The 26,396-nt window shown below is 39.7% G+C and overlaps 1 protein-coding gene across 5 annotated transcripts in view; it reads right to left on the bottom strand.

The window, feature by feature from the left end:
• Positions 1-2,656: 2,656 nt before the first annotated feature.
• The window catches only part of STYK1 (serine/threonine/tyrosine kinase 1), a 40,470-nt gene continuing 16,730 nt past the window's right edge, over positions 2,657-26,396 (bottom strand). For 3 of the 5 annotated variants that reach the window (XM_059186089.1, XM_059186092.1, XM_059186088.1), the window contains exons 2-10: positions 17,655-17,802; positions 17,067-17,201; positions 14,246-14,512; positions 13,379-13,560; positions 11,700-11,783; positions 9,319-9,527; positions 7,743-7,783; positions 7,037-7,133; positions 2,657-4,415 (exon numbers count right to left, since the gene is read on the bottom strand). In XM_059186089.1, the coding sequence (XP_059042072.1) occupies positions 4,211-4,415; positions 7,037-7,133; positions 7,743-7,783; positions 9,319-9,527; positions 11,700-11,783; positions 13,379-13,560; positions 14,246-14,512; positions 17,067-17,201; positions 17,655-17,700 (1,266 nt within the window). In that variant the 5' untranslated portion in view covers positions 17,701-17,802 and the 3' untranslated portion in view covers positions 2,657-4,210. Of the gene's footprint in view, positions 4,416-7,036; positions 7,134-7,742; positions 7,784-9,318; positions 9,528-11,699; positions 11,784-13,378; positions 13,561-14,245; positions 14,513-17,066; positions 17,202-17,654; positions 17,803-21,594; positions 21,749-24,038; positions 24,273-26,396 lie in introns of all 5 variants that reach the window. The other 2 variants (XM_059186091.1, XM_059186090.1) reach the window with 2 other exon arrangements.

Here is a 26,396-nt window from a genome sequence, read left to right as displayed (position 1 = left end):
TTAGAAGTGTTAATTTTTAAAATGTTCTGATTTTTCCTGCATCTCAGATTATCTCTTCTTTTGATCTCTCGAGTCTGCTCTGTCTTCACACATTTCTTTTGCCTTTTTCCTATTTAAAATTATCAAATCATTCTTACTTAAAATTTTCACAATTATGTCCTGAATTTCCTGAGATAACCACTAAAGAGGAGAGGTGTTGTTGTTGGTTGTTGTTGTTTTCATTTGTTTTCTTTATCAGTAGCTTTTGAATAGTTTGAATTTGTATTTACAGAACAAAAGCTGCCAGGGCTATCTCATTCCATTAAATGGATCAGAGTAATAAATCAAGAATATTACATAATCTAAAACAACATTCTAAGGTAATCAAAAAACTTTTAATGACAGAATGAAATGGTCTATTTCAGCCTTTGTGTGCCATTCACCCACCTTTCTCTTCTCTCTTCTAAAACAGACTACTTGGGGTGCCTAAGTAGCTCAGTCACTTAAACCTCTGACCCAATTTCAGGTCAGGTCATGGTTTCAGGGTCATGGGATTGAGCCCCACATGGAGCCCTGCGTGGGGCTCCACAATCAGCACAGAGACTGCTTGTCCCTCTCCCTTTATGCCTCCTCTGCTGCAAACATGCATGCAGTCTCTTGCTTTCAAATAAATAAAAGTATCAAATAAATAAATGTATCAATAAATAAATAAAATCTTTAAAAAAGTAAAATAGACTTCTCTATGGGTTTTGAACATTAATAAATATCTTTGCAACCACTTAGTGGTATTACATTTTTAATAAGAGAAATACCATTACGCAGAAACACCAAAAGCTTCATACCATTGTTTCTCAGATCTATGTTCCTATGTGGTAGGCACTATTGCTAGATTATTATGACATGAAGATATATTTAATTCCAGTATTCAGACTAATAATTTTTCCAGTATATGACAATATCATATGCTTCCAACACATAGCATGACCACTAACTCTTATTTCCAAAACAAGAAAAAAACAGTCCCTAAATTAAGGCTATCCTCCCAGTTTCCATTGTATTTGCCATACTTTTTTAAATGAGCTATGATAAAGAAAAAATTTAATAAAAATTATTACAGCAAGGTTAAGAAAATTCTATCCATTACCTTACTTTTTCTTTAAAAATGGTAAAAAAAAAGTTATTCAATTTTAATAACACCTTAATCCACCCTGAAAAACACTAGTGTTCTGCATGAGCGTCATTTGAAACTACTGGTTCAGACTATTCTAAGTTAAACTACATTTTCAACTTTCAATTAGACTCTGTATCTAGGTGGGCGTTTGGTCAGTTCCTGGCTGTTAGAGGCTTTTTAAACAATAAAACATAAACTGGAAAAACAAGAGGAGGGTGGAATCAAAACAATAAAACAAATCCTAGCCCAGATTCAAGTTAATTGAATGGTAAATATTCTAATTCTCTTTTTCACTCATTAGTTCAGAAATGCCTGAATTGGCTGTCCAGATAAAATGCCAAAAATATAAACCCCCTTTTGGAGGAAGCCTGGCCGAGGGAGGGGGAAAACCCAGTTTTCTTAGAATAAACAATTATTTTATCCATTTTTCTAAACCTATATTCAGAAATACAAATAAAATTAAGGGTAAAAATTTTAAATAGGAATTGTCTGCTGCTTCCCCTCCTACCAAAACAACTATTAACATACAGTATGAAAGAGCGGTGCTCTGATGAATTACGCACCACTTTCCTCCTAACCTCACTATGCCCCCATCCACTGCCTACTTGCAGTTCCTCAAACAAATCCTGCCTTTTTCCTTGCCCCAGATATACTTACATACTTATAGCCCCACTCCCCTCCCGGATGGCTCTTCTCCTCACTCTTTGTCAGGTTTACCTACCTGCCCCTAAGGTTTGCGTTTGAATGCCATTTCTTCAGGAAGTCATTTTACATTTCATTCTACTATCCTACAGGTTTTCTTCATAGCACTTACAATTTGTAATTATACCCACACAAAGATATACCTAAAGTCTCTTACTTTCTAGACTGTAATCGAAAGCTCTCGGTTTTATCCAACACGTACAACAGTGCCTTGCACAGTTGAACCTAGCACTCACCTTTTTTTAAATAGTTGGATTAATACATAAATATTTTGTAAATTTGACTTAAATGAACAGGCAAGTGACAAAAATGAGGTTCCATAGGACTTGATCATGACGTGCCAAGCCCTCTACCTCCCTTCTCCCTATTGCAACTTAACACTCACTCGCATCCTTACTCGTCATGTGGTATTCTGCAGGGGCAAGAATCATTATTCAGTTGGATGACTAATCATGACCTCATAAGGATTCCAACTTCTACAGAATTGTCAACTGCCAATCTTTCCTACAGTAGCCTTCAGTGTCCCTCCCGAAGCACCCAGAGTGTTCTTTAAAACCATAGATCACATGTTCAAGTACATTGTCATCACCCTGTTATTTTCAGTATTTTTAAATTGTTTGAGGCTACTAGCATCATCTAGAAACTCATACAAAAATGATGAGCTCATGATTTTAGTCACGTGGTACTTGTACCATACCATCCTTCAGTATGTCCTTCTGTGCAGTGTGACTGACACATTGAGCTTCTATTTCTGGCTACCGCAGATTTTATATGAAAAAGAGATGAAAGATTCTAGGACAGGAATGGAAAAAGAAAGGAAACTACCATTTATTGAGCACATATGAGCCCAATACTCTACAAATGTATATTCTTGTTCAGTCCTCACAACAACTTTATGTGTAGGTATTATCCCCACTTCACACATGAGGAATCAGTTTTCTGACAATGTAGACTGTCTCTTGAATTTTTCTGTTGACATTAACTTCCATTTATTTACTTTTTTAATTTATTTACTTTTATCCTCCCTATTGTAGAGATTTTGGCAGCTGTGTACAATAAAAATCCTCCTTTACTCAATACATATTAATTTAACTAAATAAACTTCACAGTACATCAATAAATGATTGAATCAGAAACTACTATCCTTCTGTCTCAGATTGCACCCTTTTATAATCCTTTCAAAGACCTTCTGGACAACTAAGCATTCTTTCTTGGCTTTCACATTTCTTACTTATTAAACACACATATAGTACATAGTACATTGAACAACACAGCAATTAAGTGTGCCGACCCCTGCACAGTCAGAAATCTGTGTATGACTTTTGAATCCCCCAAAACTTAACTAGTAATAGCCACTGTTGACCAGAAACCTTACCAAAAACAGTCAACACATATTTTGTATGTTCTATATATTATATAATGTATTCTTATAATAAAGTAAGCTAGAAAAAAATCATAAGGAAGAGAAATACATTGATAAGCCTGCACTGTATTTATCAAGAAAAAAACTCCATGTATAAGTGGACCCACATAGTTTAAACCTATGTTGTTCAAGGGTCCACTGTGTATTCCTAACAGCCTAATGGACTCTCTTGGCTCAATTTCCCTAGTTTTACGGGGACCAGGAAGCTAGTCTGATGAACAATAACTGGTGAATGTTGTTAATCATGAAAGGACCCCTCCAGCTTCTAATTAAAAGTAGTCCCAGCAGAGTTTACTTGTCTCGTAGATCAAAAGAAGCCATCTCTCCCTTATCTATACCCACAAAGAAACTTGGAAGTTTTCCTTCGTGGTCCTCCTCCAGTCCTACATGAACAGACCAGGGCTGAGGAACTTCATCTCCTTCCTCCACCCTCTGTTTGAAGGATGACCCTGGTCCATGTCTGTACTCTTGAACAAAGAGAACCTTTGATTTTATTTTTCATCATCTTCTTTATTGACTCTCTATTCCCTAAGTTGACTCCAACTTCTCTGGACCCTAAAATAATCTAGATAAAAGCATGCTTCAGGTGGACATCGGCCTGTGGTGGGAGGACCAGCTTATTTGTGCAAGTGCCAGACAAACATTGTAGATCCCTAAGACTTGCTTTGTAATGGGACCATCCACCTCATCTACCATGGGTCTCCAGGGTTGGGACTCCAGGGTTGGGACAGCAGAAATGAAACTCTCCTTCTCAGTCTCCAGGGTAAATGGAGTGTAGAGCCTCATCTAGGATCATTTCAGGTATCTAGGGAAATGTGTAGAGGAATATCCTATTTCTCCCTTTATGTCCCACTAAGAAAGCTATTCTCCAATTCTTGGATGAATCCATCCCAATAGCATGTGATCACCCATAAATGTTTCTTTCCCCAGGATCTTTAGAGGATGCTGTAGCTGTAGGAGAGGCTGTCCACACTGATTCCCGCCACAGCTGCATACAGTTCAGGCACCACTAACTCAGGTACTTGCAACACAGCTTTGTCATCTGCAGTTCGAGTGGCGATTTCTACGCGTGAGTGCAGCTCTCTCAGTGAGGGGCGGCTCTCCTCATTCCAGCGCCAGCAAGACTTCATAAGACCATACCTGAAAGGAGATAAGAGAAACTGGCTTCCTTGACAAGGTAGATGTTTGAGGAACGTGTCTCTTCTCCTTACAAACCTTAACGACAGGAGCAACAAACTCTGCAGTTTTCATCTCCTTCTCATTGTCCTCTCCTGTTCTCCCTGGAGAATAATATTCCCTCTCCTCCTCTTAGTATTAAATCGCTTAATACCATCTTCTTATCAGGGTCCTTTTTATAAGAAGAACGAATGAAGTTTTCTCAAACTAGAATCAGTATGACAGAACAGTGTTGTCGTTGCTGTTTTTTTTTTTTTTTCATTCTATTGCCCAAAACTCTGAGAACTGAAGTGTTCTTATCCTTTAGATGTTACTAACTTGTAGCATGGCAGACCATAGCTATAAGGTATCTCCCAGTACAAGTTACCTCACAGCCAACAAAATAAGAAGCTATGGAATAATATGATTCACACAAATTTTGAATAATCTAATTAATTATATGTTTCCTTTCATTAATCCAGGTCATTGACCTCCTTTATTACTTTGTTTCTCCAAGAAATTGCCTTAATCTAAAGTACGTACCCACCTTTAAGCTGTCTTTTCTTCAATCCAGTTTACAATCCAGGTGTCTTATCCTTCTCAGGGACCCACAGGGGTGTCCCACTGTCTGCTATGTAAAACTGACATCCTACCTGCTAGCTTCTCTTCCTTAGAGACCTAACATTGCCTAACTGAACACCTCTCCTCCAGACAAGTCAGTGTCTTGTTATCCCTTAGATGTTAACACACCATCTTTCTTCACCCCATCTAACTCTGTCTTTGCTCATGTTAATGCCCAGTTCCTTGAGCATCCTGTTGATGGTCATCATTTCCTACAGGTTTGTTTTAGATCTCAGTTCTTCTAGGCAACCTTCCATGATAAGCCTCAGCTCACACGGAGTCTCCCATACTCTTTATTGTTGTACAATGAGACTGTATAAAAGATGCTAATTTAATAACACTTGGAAACATTTAGCAAGAACTTACTTATTTTATTTATAAGGCATGGTAGTAGAACTTGAAATGCATTATTTTATTTTACCCTCACAGTAACTTTGAGGTAGGATTATCATTATACATATTTTAAGATAAGTAAACGATGCTCAGTAAAGTAGCAGGACTAGTTTAGTTTCTAATTACTTTATTGGTATATATATATATAAAGGACAGATTTTTACACATAGAAAAAAACCTATAAGAAATATTTTTCAATAATCATTCCAGTATACCCAGATAGTATGATTATACTGTATCCATGCTTGTGTGTGTGTGTGTTGTGTGTGTGTGTGTGTGTATATATATATATATATATATATATACACAGTTTTGGTATTTAACATTTATAATCTGCTCGATACAATAACTTTATTGGTAAGGAACTCTGGTGATGGAAATTTACCCTTTCAATGCTGAAGAATTTTAAAAATAGCAATAATTTTATCAGAAACTTATAGTAATATATTCTCCCCTGACTTCTTACAAATATTTTAACCTTTTCTTATAGTCTATAAAATTCCCTTTTTGTAAATTATAGGTTATAAAACTCTGTGTATACTTTTTTTTAATTTATTTATTTTTTTTTCAGCGTAACAGTATTCATTGTTTTTGCACCACACCCAGTGCTCCATGCAATCCGTGCCCTCTCTAATACCCACCACCTGGTTCCCCCAACCTCCCACCCCCCGCCCGTTCAAAACCCTCAGATTGTTTTTCAGAGTCCATAGTCTCTCATGGTTCACCTCCCCTTCCAATTTGCTTTTTAATTTTCCCATTTTCTGCCTCTGCACTGGCTCATCAGCTGTTCCCCTTCTGCTGACATTATTAGATACTCCTTCTCCCATCTTTCTAATTTCTTCCTACCCACCTTCTTCTTGTTGGCTTCTAATTTGCTCAGAACTGGAAAAACAGTCAATATTTTTAAAAAGTTAAATACTAAATAAGAGCCAGTGAGTAACTGTAGAGCAATGGATTTTATGGCAGCTCTATCAGAACCGAGACTGGCAGTCTCTGATACTGACATTTAGACAAGCAAAACACTACTGTATTTACATTGGATCTGGTCCACTTCTTACCTATTTTAGAAGCTTCTGGAAGAACTAAACTTTATCAGCTTAGATTCCTAATATAGTCTTCAGTCGTTGCCTCAACACTGTGCGTGCATGTGTGTATACACACACATATACATATATATGTATATGACATATGAGCAGATGTATGTTACTACCTAGGTTTGTATGTAGTCTATTAGGCTGTATATTAGCACATAAAGGGGCAGCTAGGGATTATCTGAGCCACTTTAAAAGGGCGCAGTTGGGGGCGCCTGGGTGGCTCAGTGGATTAAAGCCTCTGCCTTCGGCTTGGGTGATGATCCCAGGGTAGTGGGATCGAGCCCTGCGTCGAGCCCTGCGTCGGGCTCTCTGCTTGGCCAGGAGCCTGCTTCCTCCTCTCTCTCTCTCTGCCTGCCTCTCTGCCTACTTGTGATCTCTGTCAAATAAATAAATAAAATCTTTTAAAAATAAATAAATAAAATAAAATAAAAGGGCGCAGTTGATGATGATCAAAAATGAGTTGTAATGAGAGAAGAGTAGACCCTAAAAGCCACTTACATGGTATGTGTGCAACTACTGGGTCTCTTCATGATCTTCCTTCTTTGGAGATACTGTAAGATGCTCGTAGGAGGGACTTCAGGATATGGTGGTGCCCCTGTTGGTATGGGAAAAAATGAGAGTAGCAAGGGAACTTTAGGTCCTCTATAATATGAACTATAACATGACTCTTTATCCACCTGGGCTAACTGCCTGCAAATGGTAGAGCCAAAGGAAAAGTGTTAGATACAATATAGTTGCTCCCCTGTGAACAAGTAAGAATGTAGTGTAGAGAGTTTGGGGGTTTAAAAAGAAGTGTTTAGAAGGGTGAAAAAACTGGTAATTTAGGGAAATGTTGAGTCTTCATAAAAGTAACAGAGAGAAGTGAGAAATGAGACCTGCCCTCCACTCCCCAAATGTGGGAGAGTACTGCATTTTCTCTATCAAATGGGTTAATAAATTTAAGGACAACATATTTATGTTCATGCAAAGTTATTGTTGGAATTATTCTTTGGATTTTCAAACCTCTTTTGGAATTGGTAAAGTGTCGAGGGAAAGAAAGAAAATGAAAGCAAATAAAGTTAAAAGGAGTAAAGGGATTTCATGTCAGCCCAGTTCAAACCTCAGAGATCATACTGAAACCTCTTCCCATAGCATATGTCATCCCCCATCCCAGTAAACATACTTTATATTTGCATACAGGCAGTACTTTAGGGATGCTCCTTACCTAGAGTCACCATCTCATAAAGCAGGATCCCAAAGGACCAGCTGTGAAAGAAACAAAGCCATTTACTTAATTTCTATTTCTTCCTTTCCTAAAGAGAGTACTTAAACTATCAGGGCCTTTGTAAGAACCATATAAAGGCAAACAGGGGAACTGAAGGTGTCTCATAACATAATTAGAAATCATTAAAAAGTATTTCTGTTCAATCCCCATCAAGTCTAATCTCTTTTCAGAGTGGTTGTATGTCTCCTTTCTTCTATATTTCACATTAATGGATGTTTATTATCAATTGCTAAATTGTGGGTGTGTGTGTTTATGCAAACACACAAACACATCTACTCAAACTTAAAGAAACTACTTTCTGCATCTTTTTAATCCTTTCCATTCATCCCTGCTGAAATTCTAGCCTTTATTCTTAGCACAAGTCCCAGTGAGGTTTATCATTTATCTACTATTTCCTCCATAGATCTAACTGCCCAAACCTAGGAAAAATATTAACAGAACAAGCTTACACATAACAGAAATAGATATTTGTCAGAGCAATATGACTTGAGACATGTTAATTTCACTATTCTATAATATCACCATTAAACAAGCAATATTTCCCAGGTAAGCTTATTATTCCCAGATCTCTACTGAAAAGCAGATGTCAGTGAAGCAGCAATGGAAATCTCTTAATTGACTCACCATATTAACTGATGTTCTAAATTTCCTCTGCTTCTCATGACATTCACGCTAGTAAGATATTATATGTTACATCTATGTGCTTCTCCATGCTGCTGAATTATATGGTTACCTAAAGTCAATTGTTATTCTTTACAGTACTATACCATCAGATATATCAATGTAATTATGTAACCAATTAAATATAAATGCAAAAAAGTATTAGCTCCTGAAAACTAGGCTGAATGCTTTGAAAGTATACTATAAAAATACACTGCTAAAAAGAAAGGGTTTCCAAATTGTGTGGGTGAGCCAACAGTAGAAAATTGGAAAAAAATAATAATCATCTGCAGTCAAATTGCTTTACCATTTTTTTTTCAGATTTTTCACTCAGAATCATCCCAAGCTGAACCTCAAAATTAATGTGTTATGGATGTTATTTATATACAAAGTACAATATATAACTTCATTTAACAGATCAATTCTCTAAAAAAGGCTTCGGCCTTCCCTCAAAAGATCGATCAATAAATATGTATTTTCTTTTCATTTTAATAATTCCTGATTTAAAGGAACTTTTGATTAAGTGGACCCACCTCCTTCAGAGAAGAGGGACTCTACTAGATTAAGTCCTTGGATATTGGTATGAAGAACCTTTTCACATTTCTTTTCTCTTTCCTAATTAAAACTGCTAATCTAATACAGAAGGAATACTTTAAAAGGCAGTAGAAAAGATTGCAGTCAGATGCCAAGTATGAGCTCTGTCACAAAACACACATTTCTCCTGGAGAGTCTGTCTGACGACTTAGTAGAGATTTCACAGGTAGACATAATTGACAACAGATGTAGTCATGGTCAGGAACTGAAGGACACCTAGGTCAAGAAGGGAAGAAGTCCAAAGGGCAGGGACAAACCGTACACATCTCCTCTGATGCCAGCTGGTCTCAGCAGAAGCCGTTCTGGGGCAAGCCACTTGAGAGGTACAGAGTGAGTAGCTGGGATGGCCCCTCGGGCATGGACTTCATAAGCCAGGCCCAGTCCACAGAGCTTGGCAGTAAGATCACTTTGGATCAGGATATTCCTAGCTGCTACATCCCCATGGAACAGATGCTTATCCTGGAGAAATTCCTGTCAGCATAAGATCAAAAATGGATCAGCTGTCTGAGGTCATGGCTCCAGTCAAAGACAAGGAGAAGCAGTCCTAGGAATCCTCAAAAAAGACCAGGACTTTTCAACTTTGAACAAGTCTTGTTGATAATGACAGATTACTTCCAAATCACCATAATGGATCAGACATTTTTGCATTATGGTTAGGATTACCAAACTGAGCAAATAATCCAAATAGCATTAATACTGGGTTTGGACCGTATGATCACTCATTCTGTGTCAAGGTCTGACCCCTGACTGAGTTTACATTTCTCTTGGATGGGTTCCAGCTAGATCCTGGAAAAGGAAACAGGTTTTCAAGTATCTAGCAGCAGTCCTGCAAATAAGGTAATACATACAAAGTGAAATTGAGTGTTATAATATTGAATTTATACAGAGCTTTATATCATCTCATTCTGCCCCTAAAATAAGTAGGTCAGATGAGTTAGGGAAGTATCTTTCAGATAAATCTAAATAATTACATAAGGTCACGCAGTTTCAAGTGGTAGTGAACAGATCTGGGTATTCTAATTCATAGGAAGTACTACAAATTCTGCTAATAATTCTCTAGTCAGCTTACAAATCAGAATTTCCTGAGAGCTTTTTTAAAACATATGATTTTTGGCCCAGGTTTACCTAACCAAAATCTAGGAAGAAGGACCTGGTAATCTCTATTTTTAAGAAGTATCACAATGATTCTAGCATAGCCAAAGCATTTGAAAGCCATTGCGCCTGGATGGCACGGATTTGCTGCAATCATTTCCCCAAACAGGAGGCTATTCAAGGTGTACGAACCTGAAAAGCTATACATGACCAAAGAGCTAGAGATTGAGGTCTATGATTGCTAAACAAGAATAACATACATACATACATACATACATACATACATAAAAGGTTAAGATGGTCATTTCCAGTCACTGATGTGAAAGAAAACAGTACCTAGCAGCTTTCTGTCCCTGGTGAGGTGAGGTTTTAGGACAAAGAGATTGTACTGTCATGAGAAGAATTAAAGAATGTAGTGACTTTGAGGTTGTCCAAATAAGAAAAAAAATAGTATGACAATGCCTTGTAACTAGTAACCCAGACCCATGATCAGTGCATCCCTTTGGGGAACCACTGCAATTGTGGCTCAGAATATGAGATAGTCTATATCCTGACACCCTAACTTTATCAGGGGAGCAAACTAACTAGGCCCTCCAACCTCTGTGGATAATATTCATTTCTACGATGTGCTCTCTCCTATGCCATGGGAACTTCCGCTGTTAACTACTCCTCCTTCTCATCTCATGGCTTCTTTTCTAAGCTTTCCCAGATTCCATTTAGATCCCTGATACATTTCACACCTCAAGGAGGCAAGATATATCAACTACCTAAAATAGTAGTTTCACAGAGCCTGATTTTCTGTATAGTAAATGCTAATTTTAAGCACAGTTATCTAAATAACTTCATAGAAATAGTCATCTAAATTTCCTAATTCTGGTAAAGGTACATTATTTTTTCTCTTAAACCCTTTAAACCCTATTTTTCTCTTACCTCTTTATTTAATTAAGTTGGTTTAGAATGAAGGCTTGATCTCACTGTTGCCCCTTTTTATTTCTTCTTTTCCATTTGTTTGTTGTTCTTTTTAAAGTATGTGTATTTCCTATCACATTCAGCATCAAAGCATGTCTCCAGCCAAACATGTTCTGAACTTGTCTTTCTTGTTTTTCAGGCATAAAATTGTGCGCTTCTTTTAGCTCTGTAGAGTTTCACCCATTTGGTTTCTTTTCCCAACTCACTCACTATTTGCCATTTTACATATCTTTTTTTTTCATTTTACATATATTAATATTAGTATATATGGGGAAGTAAGAGTGTCAAGCATATAGTTCTTGGCCTTGGTTGTTAACCACCTTTTATAATCCTTCCTGTTCCTTCTACAAACCCTACGACTTTATGCCTAGAATTACCAATCCTGTGGTACATTATCTAAATAATTTCATAAAGAAAGAACTGAAAACAATTTATCAGCGCTTGAGTTTCTGCCCCTTAACTTCCATCCAGTTTTCTTAATCATCTATACCATTTGGAAATATAAATATGAGAAATATGATGTCAAATATCGGGCTAACAAGAAAAATCCATACCAACTGTTGTCACTTTGCCAAGCCTTACCAAAGCCAGGAGAACCTGCCTCCCAATGTGATAGACTTGTTTTTCTGTGAGATCATAGAGAAGGCCATCCATGGTCATTATATCCTAAAGAGACAAAGAAGAAGCATGATATCAAAATGACATGAACAGATTTGAAAAAAATAAAATAAGGGCAGAGATATTCAGATGTCAATGCTAAGGAAAAGATACAAAAACATAAGGATGAAGATTCAAGGAGAGGTTAATATGAGAGATTCTCAGATACGCAAAGAACTAGAATGATATATCAACTTAGATAAACAATAAAGAGTATAGATAAACAACAGAAGGAAGGAATAACAAAATAGCAGTTAAGAAAGTCTGATATGCATAAGACTGTCCCCTGGATAAAGCAACAGTTTTCCTGGGGCACTGTGTATGTGTGTGATTAATTAAGCACATTAACTCAGCACATTACTGAATGCCTACTATGTGCCAGGTTCCATCTTGGGAACTCAGAACACAAGAGTGAGTTATTTAACACGTCTGCTGCCTTCTGGAACTCAAAGTATATAACCATATATAAACATATGGTTACCTATCTATAAGATCCATGAAGGACATGGAAAAGAGAGCAGATGATGGTGACAAAAAAAGATCTGAAGGATGAGCGGACAATGACTATGCAAAAAAGTAAAAAAAGGAAAGGGGAGACATTTGGTGTAATGCAAGAAGCATGTGTAGATGGTCTAAATTAGAGAAGCATAATCGTTTTGAAAAACAGAATAGCGAAGTTAGAGCAGAGAACAAGTTACAGACGAATAATCTCTTACAAAGGTTTTAATGCCTCAAGACTTGCACATTGTCCTATTTGCACCACCAGATGTAAGGTATTAACAGGGTCCCTTTATCATACACATTTAGTAGTAAAGTAATCAGTCTTTGGAGGAGGCTTGGTTAATATTAAACTTGTAAGTGAGGAACTAACTAGGGAAACATGCAGTACTTCAGATAGAGGAATATGTAGAGAAGCAGAAAAACTGCAAGGAAAACGACTTGCACTTTACTCTGGAAATTTCTGAACATTTAAATTTGTTTAAATACAAATTTAAATATGAATATGAAGTACAGTAACGTTCAGGCTGGATTTCTCCTTGTCGACCCTGGCACATTGGAGTGATGGTATAGAACAGAAGACACATTTAAGACTAACAGCAGTAAAATTACAATCCATACTAACAATAGTTTTTACATACATAATTTCTGTTAACTTTATTAATAACCTATTATTATTCCCATTTTACAGATGCAGAAAATTCAGGCTCAGAGGGGCGACTTGCCCAAAGTCACATAGCTCATAGGATATAAAGTGCAAAGTTCATACTCCAAATCTACACTATCCAATATGATAGCCATTAGCCACATGTGGCTATTTAAGTGTTTATCATTTAAAATTAAATAAAATTTTAAAAATTCAGTCTCTCAATCACATCAGCCACCTTTCAGGGGCTTCAAATGTGATTAGTGGCTACCATTTTGAACAGAGAAGATAAGAGAATTTTTCTGTCATCGTAGAAAGTTCTATTGGATGGTAATACTCAATCACTATTATGTTGCTATAAGATCTTTCTGCTTTGTCATTGGCCAGGCTACTTGACATGTGAACAGCTCATCAGCCAGGTCAAGCCTTTCCTTCCCAACACCTCTACCCTGCTGCTCACCCGCCGACAGGTCCAGAGAAAGCTGAGCAGGTCCCCTTGGGCCACATCCTCCAGCACCATATAGAGCGGCAGCTTCTCCGTGCAGCAGCCCTCCAGCTGCACCAGGTTCCTGTGCTTCCCCAGGTACTGATAGAATTGGACTCGCCCTAAGAAATCCTGTACCTCCTGGAGCCCAGTTGGTTCTGTGGAGGACAGATGAGCCATGGGAAGTGGTCAGAACATGATCAATACAACGGGAGGTATGAGGGAAGACTATGGTAATTTTCAAGACTCCACAGGAGAAGAAATACTGACAAAAGGTAAAGAGAAAGGGGAACTAATTAGAAGATAATTCTCAATATCACTGATTTTTTTGTCAAAGCAAACAATCATAGGCTTTAGAACTGGATAGACTTTCATCTGCCTAAATAGACAAGTGTTCACATTCAAATATTATCACTGCCTAGGCCTTTCAATTAGTATTCTTGCTTACCTTATTCTTGTTCTGTTTTATGTATCCATTACTACTGGTCCATATAAAGAGAGAGAAAGGAAGTGGGGAAGGAAGGAAGGAAACAATATTAGGGAAAGTGATAGTGCAGACAAATGAAGGAACCACCTCAAAATCCTCATGCACTAAGATTCAGTATGAAAAAATCAGTTCCAGCAGCCTCAATAGGCAACACTGAGCTAGGAAAAGACCCCAAGAAAAATATTTCTGCCTCCAGTTTTCACTTTCTATCCTTTTCTTCCTCTGCACACAACTGTGATCACAGCTATCCATTGATTAACATCTTAATGTCCATAAGCTTGTCAGCATTCAGGGCTGGGGGCTCACTGTGGGAAAGTAAAAAAAGAGATAGGGAAGTCAAACACTTCTCCTTTTACCTTCCAAAGCCTTGAGGACAACACTCTTTGGCTTAGCAGGGTCCCCCGTGTACATCTTGGTTCGGTAGATGGCTCCACAACTACCATTGTGGATCTGCTCCAGAACTTCAGAGAGTTGCTCCCGGGGCACCTGCAGCTTAGCCAGAGCATGAGTGGTAGTCCGTAGGAGGCTCTCCACCGAGGTCTCTTTAAGTGGCACAAACACACTTCCTCCATGCCCTGCCGCCTCCCAGCTTAGGCCCCTAGATGGAGGTTCAGGGCCAATGCCTAGAACAAAGAGATGATACTAATCATCTTTACCCTACCCTAGGGGCTCCAGGAGAGCAGAGCCTGGAACACACAGACAGATAACAAGGAAATTCCTTTAGCAATTTTCTCTCTACGCGTTGTGGTGTTACCTTGTGTGAACCAGCATCAACACGAACCTTGGAAAACATTTATAATAACCCTACTACTTCTCAAGATGGACCTCTGAAAAGTGGTAATGTCATTTTCTTTCTACCTTTCTCAGGATTACAGCTCAGCATTAGTATAGAAACAATTTAGGACGCTCCTGAATAGGTACTCAAACTGCTGATATCTATAAAGTGATGGTAACTACCACTAGGGACTAATGCTTAAGTCAATCAACTCGAAGGCATGGTTATTCTTCCTCCCTTAAGATGTCCCCAAAGTCAAATTAATTACGTATTTCCTAGAGTCTTAGCCAAAAAAAAAAAAAAAAAAAAAAAAAAAAAAAAAAAAAAAGAAGAAGAAGAAAAAAAGAAAAATTTTTTGGTACTTTCCCTTTTTCTTAGTCAATTTTTCTCCGTTGGAAAGAGAAATTCATTCTTCTCATTAAACCACCATTCACTCATTAATCTACCCATTTATGTGACAGATATCACATACTGCATGCCAGGAACTATTCTAGGTGTTGGGAATAGGCAAAGTCCAGATTCTTATGATTACTTTCTTGTGGTAGGCTAGAGGAAGTAGATGTTATCATACCAGGCAATGAGTGCTATAAAGGAAAACAGGAGAATCAGAGGCTATCTGTGATGCCATTCTGTATTTCAAGGCCAAGACAGGCCTTTCTGATGGGATGACATTTGAGAAGTGCCTGGAAGCAATTAGAGACCAAACCACACTGGTACCAGGAAGGATATTACAGACAGAGGGAACAGGAAGAGCAGATGTATTGAGGAAGAACCATGCTTGGCATATCTGAGGAAGAGGAATGAAATTAGTACAGCTGGAGCCATGTGGGATAATTGGAGAATTACATGAGATGAGGCCTGAGTGGGCCCAGATTCTAGAAGGCCTTGAAAGAATTTTGTCTTTTTTTATTCTAAAAAATATTACATTTTATTCCAAGCAGAGAATGGCCAGAACTTAGGCCTTAAAAGAATCATTCTACCGCTCTGTGGAGAACAGTGGTTGAAGGGATAGGGAGAGAATGAGGGAAACCAGTTAGAAGGGTATTGCAGTGATCTATGAGACATGAGAGAGGCTTGCATTTCTTTTGAAGATAAGAGTTAACAGGATTTGCTTATGGATTGGATACAAAGTATGAGAGAAAAAGGAGTCAAGGACATCTGCAAGATTTAGACTGAACACATCGAAAATCAGAAGACATTTCTGAGGGAATTTCAGGACCTTTGCTGTGGGGCATATTACATACGAGATGGGTATTGGATCCAAACTGTGAAATTAGTTGTTGAACAGAGGAATCTGAAGTTTGGGGGGACTACAATTAGAAGAGAGAAAGTGTTTGAATCCGTAAGACTGAAAATGAGACCATTAAGGGAGTGACTATAGATTTAAAAAGAAAATAGTGTTTCAAGAAGGAGAAGGTGCAAATTTGTTCCAAATGCTTTTGACAGGTTGAGAAGAGGACTCAGTTATAGCTGTCATTGGCAATCTCAGAAAGAACTGTTTTGGTGGAGTGGTGGGGATAAAAGCCTTATTTTAGTATGTTCGAACGAGAATGTGACAAGTAGAAGTCATGGGAGTGAAGTTAGACCACTTCTCTGAGAAGTTTTTCTGTAAATGAATTAGAAGAGAATTGGGTTAATTTCTTAAATTTTTATTGAAATTCAATTTAGTTCCCATACAGTGCATTATTAGTTTCAAGGGTAGAATCTGGTGATTCATTAGTTGCTTATAATACCCAGTGTTCATGACATCAAGTGCCCTCCTTAATGCCCATCACCCAATTCCCATTTAGAGAGGGAATAGGGATCAGCCACCAAACAGTTTCTGATCCCTGTCAGGATGTTTTTTTTCTTCTTTTTACTCCTAATTTCATGTAAACTAATTCATTTTCATTATACACCCAGTGGTATACCCAGTGGTACATCAGAACAGGACATTGTCTCCTACTTAATGCTCCAAAGACTGCTATAAAGGCCACCCCCTCTCATCATACAGTCCAGAACACAGAGCAGAGCTGGGATGTATTACGGAGTAAAATATCATCTTTCAAGGCTGGTAAAAAAAAAAAAAAAAGCCTAGGGCTTTACCTACTAAATTCTTCCCCAATATGTAGACACTTCTATGGCCAAATATTTGATAGAGCAATAAGACAAAAAAGATAGAAACAAGTCACATGAAGTCTCTTCTGCCCACTGTTGTTTCAACTAACAAGCATTACAGAGTTTCTACTCATGAATTCCTAGAGAAGAGCTCACCTTTCCTCAACTCCACGAGACAGGACCCATACTTCTTCTCCCATAGCAAGGACCTCACCTTCTAGACTTGGGCTTACTGAGACTTGGGTCTTCCTTTTTGTAATCTCCATCTTCCCTGGCCCTCCTCCCAGCCCCAGTTTGAGTTTTACCTCGGAGTCCAGGAGACTGTTGCTGAGCTCTTTGACCTCTGATAAAAAGCCACAGGATGACGGCAAGAAGGATAAGGAAGATCCCAACCAGGATGGTTGGGATGATGATAATCTCGTACTGCTGCTCCCGGACAACTGGGTAGGAAATCAGGCAGGGAGAGGAGAGATTGCAGAAGAACCCCAATCTCACATCCACACAACTTCCCCTACCCACCAGTCCTCAGCTCCTCATTCCTGAAATAATCATCCCTTCCTTCTTCCCCTTCACTTCCATACAATGGAACCATTATTGGGAGCAGCTCTCTAATCAGAAACCCCAGTGTCCCCACATCTCAGTCTATCAAGTGTGCTCTGTGTCTTATCTCTCATTTTTCCTGCTGAGGTGATGTAGGATGAAGGATGTAGCCTCTGGATCTCTGACTGGCACTTGTCCCTCTTCAAAGACAATGACCCCTAGTGCCCATTCCTTTATGGACACTGTCTTCATTTCTACTAGTAGTAAACTCATCTTCCTTCTGGAATCTATGCAGATCTTAGTCTCTGTCATCCTGGAATCAGAAGATAGGCATCTCTGGTGTCTGCCCTTACCACACAGCTTGTCACTGAGACTGCATTCCAGTAGTATTCGTGCCATGCCCCTCTCATCTCCCAGGCCACACAGCTGTCCACTCCTTTGCTTGGCCCTCAGAGAATGCACAGAGCACCACTGAGAATAATTCCCAAGAATGGAGTTATTCTGAAAAAAATAAAATGGAGCATGCAGATAATTTTAAGGCCCCTCAAAAGGTCATTAGGGGAGCTACTGGGTGGCTCAGTTGTTAAGCTTCTGCTTTCAGGTCAGGTCATGATCCCAGAATCGTGGGATCAAGCCCCTCGCATTGGGCTCCCTGCTCTGCCGGGAGGCTGCTTCACCCTCTCCCACTCCCCCTGCATGTGTTCCCCCTCTCTCTGTGTCTCTGTCTATCAAATAAATGAATAAAATTTTTTTAAAAATTAAATTTAAAAAATCATTAGGTATTAAGTACATGGCTACCTGGAACTTTTTGAGTCACCCTTTCATCTCTGTCCATCTACCTGATATTAAAGTGTGAAGAACTTTGTTCTTTCCTAGCATTTTTGTCTTTCTTATTGTACAGCAAATATAGCCCTAATATGGCCTTATCTCTTCGTGCCATTGTTTCTCAAATTATTTTAAAGTTTCCCCTCCTACCCAAGACCCCCGCTCCAATGCTCAAATTCACCGTTCCCAGCACCTGTGTGAGCATTTGTGGTCGGCAGGATTGATCTACGTCCCCTATACTCCTAAGCAGGTTTAATTTTATTGTGTGTGTATCCCTTATTTTTTAATTGGATCTTCCTCTGGTCATTATATTTAGACAGACACAGGCATTCATTCCTACTAGTATGTAGATTAAAGGGAGCTTCAGAACCAAGCCATCTTCTGTGTCTCTCTCTTTAAAAAATATATATATATATATTATATATATATATTTTTATATATATGTAATATATAATATATAAATATATTTTAACATATTTAATAATATTAAATATAATAATATTTAATGATATTAAATATTATAATAAATATATAAATATATATTTTATATATATAATATATAAGTTTTGAAACTAAAAAGAAAAAAAAACTAAAGTGATATACCATAAAAATCTTTCTCCCACCCCATCCTTCTCCTTTTATTCAGTTCCGAACTATCCTCCAAGGAAACTAGCTTCTTGCTTACTGGGCCACAGATTTTTCAGGTGCATCACTTTTAACTGTATGGTCAGCACATATATGAAATTACATCTCCCAAAACCCAGTTCACTCTTTCTGAAGAGAACTGCTGTCTATACATACATACGTATACACACACATACACACATATATGTAAACTTGTAGATAGATATATTATAGATGTCCGCAAACTTTATTTTGCTTTTGGTTAACAAAAGTCTTCCCTGGTTCCAATTAATTCTGACTAATCTGAAAAAAAAGTGATTTTTTTAAACTGTCCAGGGCATCCTAAGTATATGATCTAGTTGGTTTTTTTTTTTTTTAAGATTTTTATTTATTTATTTGACAGACAGAGATCACAAGTAGGCAGAGAGAGGTGGGGGGAAGCAGGCTCCCTGCTGAGCCGAGAGCCTGACGCAGGGCTCAATCCCAGGACCCTGAGATCATGACCCGAGCCGAAGGCAGAGGCTTTAAACCGCGGAGCCACCCAGGCGCCCCGTATGTGATCTAGTTTTATAGTGATTTGCTAATAAGAAAAATTTTACAAAAAAAAAAAAAAAAAAAAAAAAAAAAAGAAAAATTTTACAAATCAGAATTACAGAACACTATATTGTACATATGTGCTCTATACCATATATGTGGTTTTCTATTTACATGTTGTGCTTTATTGTTGATACTAGGAACCACAATACGACTTATTGAGGCAGAGTCGTTTAGTGCCTGAAACACATAAATAAAGTCTTCCAGTTTCAGCCTCACCCCCATTCTCACTCTTCTTGGAGCTCCATGAGCTTGTACTGTGAGATGAGAAGTAGACAATTTTCTTATAACTCAGAAGAAAGACAGGTGTGTGGCTGGTTGGCAGAAGCTCATATATACAGAGGAGTAGGCAAGAGGGCGACCTGGGAGAGGAGAGGCACCTTCTGGGTTTGTGCAGGACAAGAGATATCCAAAGTCGGTGAATTAGAAGATAACGATGTCCATCTTCTTCTAGTTTATAACCCAAGAAGGCAAGGTGAAAGTCATTTGGGAAAGTTTCCACATCCCACAAGACCACATAGCACTGGTGCTAGGGCAGGACTCAGGGAGCTTTGAGATGGTAGAGAAGGAGAGGATCTTAAATGACAAGACATTAGCACGGTCAGGAGAATTCCAAAGCTGCTTGGAAATTTCTCACCGCCGTTCTCATTTGGTTCTCCTTTGCTCTTACTTCCCTTTAGTGCACTATCAGATGTAACTGTGTTCATTTAGGGAGCAGCCAGTTTAACGAGTTTGGTTCTCCCAGGAGTGTTCATGAACATAATCTCTCTTAACCACAGTACAAGTAGAAAAAAAAGTCGGTCAGCAGCTAGCTCCAACTTGCCAGCTCCGCCCAGAAACCAAACTATACACCCACTGCTACCTACCGCAGGAAGAAATGTAAAGGCCTGTGTGCACACGTATCCTGCTAGAATGGCTCATGGCAGGCCAAACACAACTACAGGCATGCGGCCAAACATACCCACCCACACCCAGTGACTCATGCTTATCCCCTTGCACCGGCATGTCACACTTATTACAGAGCACAGGGTGGTCATCTGGATACACTATGACCTTCTATGACATTTCCCGAACAAGGTTCATTTGTGTAGTTTTATTTGGGCATGGATATTTTGAAGAACCTGGGTGTAGTTAACAACTAGAAGCCCAATGTAATTGGATGCTGGAGCAGGGAAACAAACGTGGCGGGGGGCGGGGGGGGGTGTGCTATGGTGAGGGCCACTTGTCGACTGCTTTCCAGGCATTTGTACAATAAGCTCTTTCCAACTGTTACAGTTTGGCTACGGACATATGGAATATACAAAACGAGTCTAGAATTTTTTAAGGTAAACACACCAGGCATTCCCGCCCCCAGGGGCATGGAAGCCTACACAGGAAGCCTTACCACCTTTAGAGCCCACCAAAGCACTTCTATTAGAAGATGCTCATATTCACTTGTAGCAACAATATTCCTCTCCACATCACTTTCCTCTCTACAGCAAAATATTCAGTTACCACACCACTTTGCGTGCCCCCTGTGTCAACCTGAGAAAAGACATGCCTTCATGCCAGAACCTTCTAGGATGACTCTTCCTCTTGGTTAGATTCTAACTTATCAGTGTTCTTGACCAACATTTATGTGCATGTGGCTAATACTCTATCCCCTTTGATTACGTCTAGACAGTTTTCTCCTTGTGTTAAGACAAAAATGTAGGGGCACCCTGCTGGCTCAGTCCACAGACCATGTGACTCTTGATCTCAAGGTTGTGAGTTTGAGCCTCATGTTGGGTGTAGAAATTAGTTAAAAATAAAATCTTTGAGGGGCACCTGGGTGGCTCAGTGGGTTGGGCCTCTGTCTCCGGCGCAGGTCGTGATCTCAGGGTTCTAGGATCGAGCCCCACATCAGCCTCTCTGCTCAGCAGGGAAACTATGTCCCCCTCTCTCTGCCTGCTGCTCTGCCTACTTGTGATCTCTCTCTCTGTGTCAAATAAATAAATTAAATCTTTTAAAAAATAAAAATAAAATAAATCTTTGAAAAGAAAAAAAGAAAAAATGTATGTTGGCTACTCCTTCTCTTACCTAGACTGTAAGAGAAGAAGTCCTTACATATATGAAACATTATCCCACAGTTCTCTCCCTATGCCCTGTATTACTAGATTCAAGTCATTAGAATCAAGGATCCAGTAAAGTTGGGAACTTGTTTATTCTGATAATTCCATTTAATGGTTGGAAAATATGTACACAGCTTGCCTATAGTTTACATATACCTACATCTAACAGTGCCAAATCTCCTCAGGTAGGGCTCCAATTAAAACAATATTATCGCCTCATTTGTGGTTATCATTCCTTATTTTCTTTCTTCTCAACCACTTCTGGCTTTCTGTTGGCATACTGCAAAGTTCAGCTCCCTTCTTGAATTGAGAATCTAGAAGAGGAAATAGCACAACGAAGAAGGAGATTCGATAGGAAGAAAATGAGAGTGAAATGGGGGGTAAAGTTCAGCCCAAATCTTTGCAAGATTACCGTCTGGAGACCAGACAAGTGAATGGTTATAACTGAAATTAAGCTAACTATGAACATAAACTCTCCAAACTCTTTTTTTTTAAGATTTTATTTATTTATTTATTTGACAGTCAGAGATCACATGTAGGCAAAGAGACAGGCAGAGAGAGGGGGAAGCAGGCTCCCTGCTGTGCAGAGAGCCTGATGCGGGACTCGATCCCAGGACCCTGGGATCACGACCTGAGCCGAAGGCAGAGGCTTTAACCCACTGAGCCACCCAGGCGCCCCAAACTCTCCAAACTCTTATACGTAGGCACAATGCAAGCATAACACTATGCCACATATTTGTACCTGCTTCATTATACACAAACACAGTTCTATTTGCAAGAAGAACAACTCCTACTAGCAACACTTCTATCCAGTGAGCACAATATAATCTCCCAGATATAGTCAGCAATTTACTCAGAAGTGTCCAGAAGAAATTCTTACCAAATACATCTACAAATAGACTTTAAGAATTAGATCCATTCTTCTGTATTCATGTTCTGCCTACGTGTTATGAGAAATTCCTCAGCTGACCTCTGTATAACACCTGGCCCCGTTCCCATAAGATATGATTAATGTTACACCAGCCTCACCCTCAAACTTTTCATCTGTGTGTCAACACAAGTGGGTCTACCAGCCATATTTTTAATGAAGACAAGCAACCCATCCGCCCAGATGAATGCCACGCTGGGTAAGGGAGCTATTAATAGCTGTGGGCTATGAAGCAGACAGCTCAAAGGCCTCAGGTGAGGAGGGTAAAATATATGGAAGTGGCAGCCCCCAGACTGAGGCAGCCCACCTTCTACCTCACTCACCTTCTCTTCCCCTCCCCCTTCATCCCCACCCTTGAGCTGTCTAGCAAAACAAAACAAAACCAAAACCAAAAACCATTTACTGGAATTAACATTTTTCTTTTAATATTTAGGTTGTAATTTGCCACAAGATTTTTTTTTTTAATATTTATTTATCTGACAGAGAGAGATCACAAGTAGGCAGAGAGGCAGGCAGAGAGAGAGGGAGAAGCAGACTCCCCGCTGAGCAGAGAGCAGGATATGGGGCTTGATCCCAGGGCCCTGGGATCATGACCTGAGCCAAAGGCAGAGGCTTAACCCACTGGGCCACCCAAGTGCTTCTGGAATAAACATCTTAAATTGGAAATGAGATAGAAAAGAACTTCTCAGCTCTATCTACAGGATTCCAAAATGACTTAATCTTGAACATTCTGAAAAGCAAGCTGTCCTTCCTATTTTTAGCTCTTATAAACATATGCTGAGCAACTACAATGTCCCAGGTATATGTTAGGCATTTTCTCAGAAATGAGGAAACTGCAGTTCAGCAAGATCATGTTTTGAATAAGCCAGGGTTTAAAAAAAAAAAAAAAAAAGTTAAAACAGGGGTGCCTGGATGGCTTAGTCGGTTAAACGTCTGCCTTTGGCTCCGGTCACAATCCCAGAGTCCTGGGATCAAGGCCCGTATCTGGCTCCTTGCTCATCAGGGAATCTGCTTCTCCCTCTGGCTAACACTCCCCCTGCTCATGTGCTCGCTCTCTTTCTTTCTGTCAAATAAATACATAAAACCTTTAACACAAAAAAGCAAGTAAATGACACAGCAAGGTTTCATGCCCCCGTCTTTTAATTACAGACCCAATATTCCTTAAACTACTTTACTACTCATCTGTACTTGTCATTCAAATGGACAAGACCTGGGGCGCCTGGGTGGCTCAGTGGGTTAAGCCGCTGCCTTCGGCTCGGGTCATGATCTCAGGGTCCTGGGATCAAGTCCCGCATCGGGCTCTCTGCTCAGCAGGGAGCCTGCTTCCTCCTCTCTCTCTCTGCCTGCCTCTCTGCCTACTTGTGATCTCTGTCTGTCAAATAAATTAAAAAATAAATGAAATCTTAAAAAAAAAAAAAAAAATCTTTAAAAAAAAAAAAAAAACAAAACAAATGGACAAGACCAACAGCGTCAAAAAAGAATTATGTCAGAATCCAAGAAAATCACAGAAAGAATAATGCTGAAACCAAACTTCACCAACAAATACAATATAATTTGGGAAGGGCGGGTGAGTAGTTCTCCAAGATCTTACAGGGGCACAGACAATGTCTGCATGTCTGTCTTCAAAACGTATTCAGAAAATAAAAGTAGTATCAGAAACTTTTCCCAGTACTCACCAGATCATAGAATCCTGGATCATTTTCTTTGTTTGCTCACCTTCCTGGATCTCATCTTAATCATTTTTCTACCTTCTGCTTTTTGAGAAAAAGGGTCTAGCTTCCAGAACTAGCAATCTTTCACTGAGAGCATGAGGGTCAGGAAGGGGCTAGAACTACCAGGAGACAGGTCACTGGCCTCAGGGGTAGAATCACCACGCAGCACCCAAGCCTCCACCTTTCTCTTGAAGCACACTGGTCAGCGGACAAAGAGTAAAGAGAAAGGCACATTGAAAGACCCTCTTGCAATCCAGAAAACCTGACCAGTGTAGGTAACTTGCCTTGTGCAGCATGATACCACATAGTGTGGATGAGACAAAGAGAGGAGGAGATTACCCAGAAGGAATCCCTTGTCCTCCTGTTCTTCTCAGATGCTGAAGGACTGTGGCTGTTCTGATCTTCAGCCTCCCCTGCTTTCCTAGAAACCCGGAGTTTGAAATGCACTTACAAATGGTTGGAAGAGAGTCTTCTATGTGTCTGGGAATCCTGGCCTTGTTTAAACCAAGGTTCTGGGGCGCCTGGGTGGCTCAGTAGGTTAAAGCCTCTGCCTTCGGTTCAGGTCATGATCCCAGGGTCCTGGGATCAAGCCCCCCATAGGGCTCTCTGCTCAGCGGGGAGCCTGCTTCCTTTCCTCTTTCCCTGCCTGCCTCTCTGCCTACTTGTGATCTCCCTCTGTCAAATAAATAAAATCTTTAAAAAAAAAAAAAAAAGGTCCTGACCTTCTTTTAACAATGAGCCTGAGTGTTATCAACTTTTCTTATTTTTACATATCTACAGGAATTCCTAAAGCATGTGCTACACAGGTAGAGACAAGAAAGCTTAACTTCCATTCTGGTATAGCCCAAAAAATTTGCTTTATAGAGGAGCAATGTGATTGCAAGACAGGCTCCCTAACATCTAGGTAAGAATTACAGTAACCCTACATGCCCCATCAGATTTTAAATATGATTACAGAGATTACATTTTATTTCCTTTGAGGTGTTGTACAAATTCAAGACATTTTATTTTTATTATAAGGATCATTCTATTTTGCACATTCTTGATTCCATTATTCTCCATCTACCATGTTTGAACCTCAAAAGCCCAGAAATAACATATATATTTCAAATTAGATATTCTCCCACTGACTGTTTTCTGTTCCCGAGATCACTAATAAACAACCATGTCCCCAATCCAGGATAAGACTTCTCAATCAGGGAAAAGCCAAGGACACACAGCTACGGCCCGCCCCAAACACAGAATCGCTTCTGTTCCATCTGCGTCCCCTTCGTCCTACCTGATGGACACACCAGAAGACACCTGCTGGGGGCTTCTCTCAAACACCTCTCTGCAACTGTCTTCAGTCACAGTGTGTTTCCAAGGATCAGTCCCCCTCACTCTGCTAGACTTTTCTTTCAGGGTGGTGGGGAGACTTCTGGTGCTTTTAAAATCTTGGCAGTTTCCCCCATAAATGAGAAGCCCTTTGTTGCTCTGCCACTTCCCCAGCCTATCCTAGTACATTGCCCTCTGGCAGTGTACTAGGAGAGCCACACTGAACAGGACAGAAGGAAGATATTTTGTGAAAGACTGAAGGAATACGTGCGCACGCGCGCACACACACACACACACACACACACACACACTTTCTCATAGTCTAATAAAAGAGTCCCAGACCCAGGCAGGCAGAGAGAAAAATGGGCAGGGGATTTCACAATCAGGAAATCAGCTCAACTGCCGTTTACCTCAAGGCCATGTCATCCAGGGTGTGTCCCTCTAAAGATTCTATACATAGAAAGTAATCCTAGGTAAACAACAACAAAGGCCTGGCAAGATAAAAAAGATGCCTCTGGGAATGTCATTTGGCACCTCGAGGAGCAAACAGCAGAGTCCCTCTTCAGGAGTGAGTCAGCATGCTGCAGAGCTAAGCATTCTGGAAATTATGAGACGTGGAATCAGCAAAGAGTTGGTGCTATGATAACAGAGTCGGAAGTCTGAGGTCCTGGTCTGGCTTGATAGATTATTCAACAAGCATCCAGAGACATAACACCAGAACTTGCCATGCCTTCCCTTCCTCATTTAGGGAGCAGGACGCCTCTTTCTCTCCTGAGGGCAGCGAAGAACCACAGAGAGCAGCAAGAAATGAATCCCACCAGTAAAGGGGCAGGGCAACCAGCAAGTCCCCTCAAGCAGCTCTACCGCCTTGCCTCTCAAATTCTGAAGACTCCTTCAGACTGGCATCTTCTGACCCATATCACAGAAGGCCCAGAAACTCCCAAGTTTCATCCCTATCCCTACCCTGCCTATAATTCCCTATGGGATCGTGGTAAGAGAAGGAGATTT

The sequence above is a fragment of the Mustela lutreola genome, chromosome 8 (assembly GCF_030435805.1).
Source record: "Mustela lutreola isolate mMusLut2 chromosome 8, mMusLut2.pri, whole genome shotgun sequence".
Classification (NCBI taxonomy): Eukaryota; Metazoa; Chordata; class Mammalia; order Carnivora; family Mustelidae; genus Mustela; species Mustela lutreola.
The sequence above is the reverse complement of the archived record's forward strand: the minus strand, read 5'-3'. Positions and strand labels throughout refer to the sequence as shown.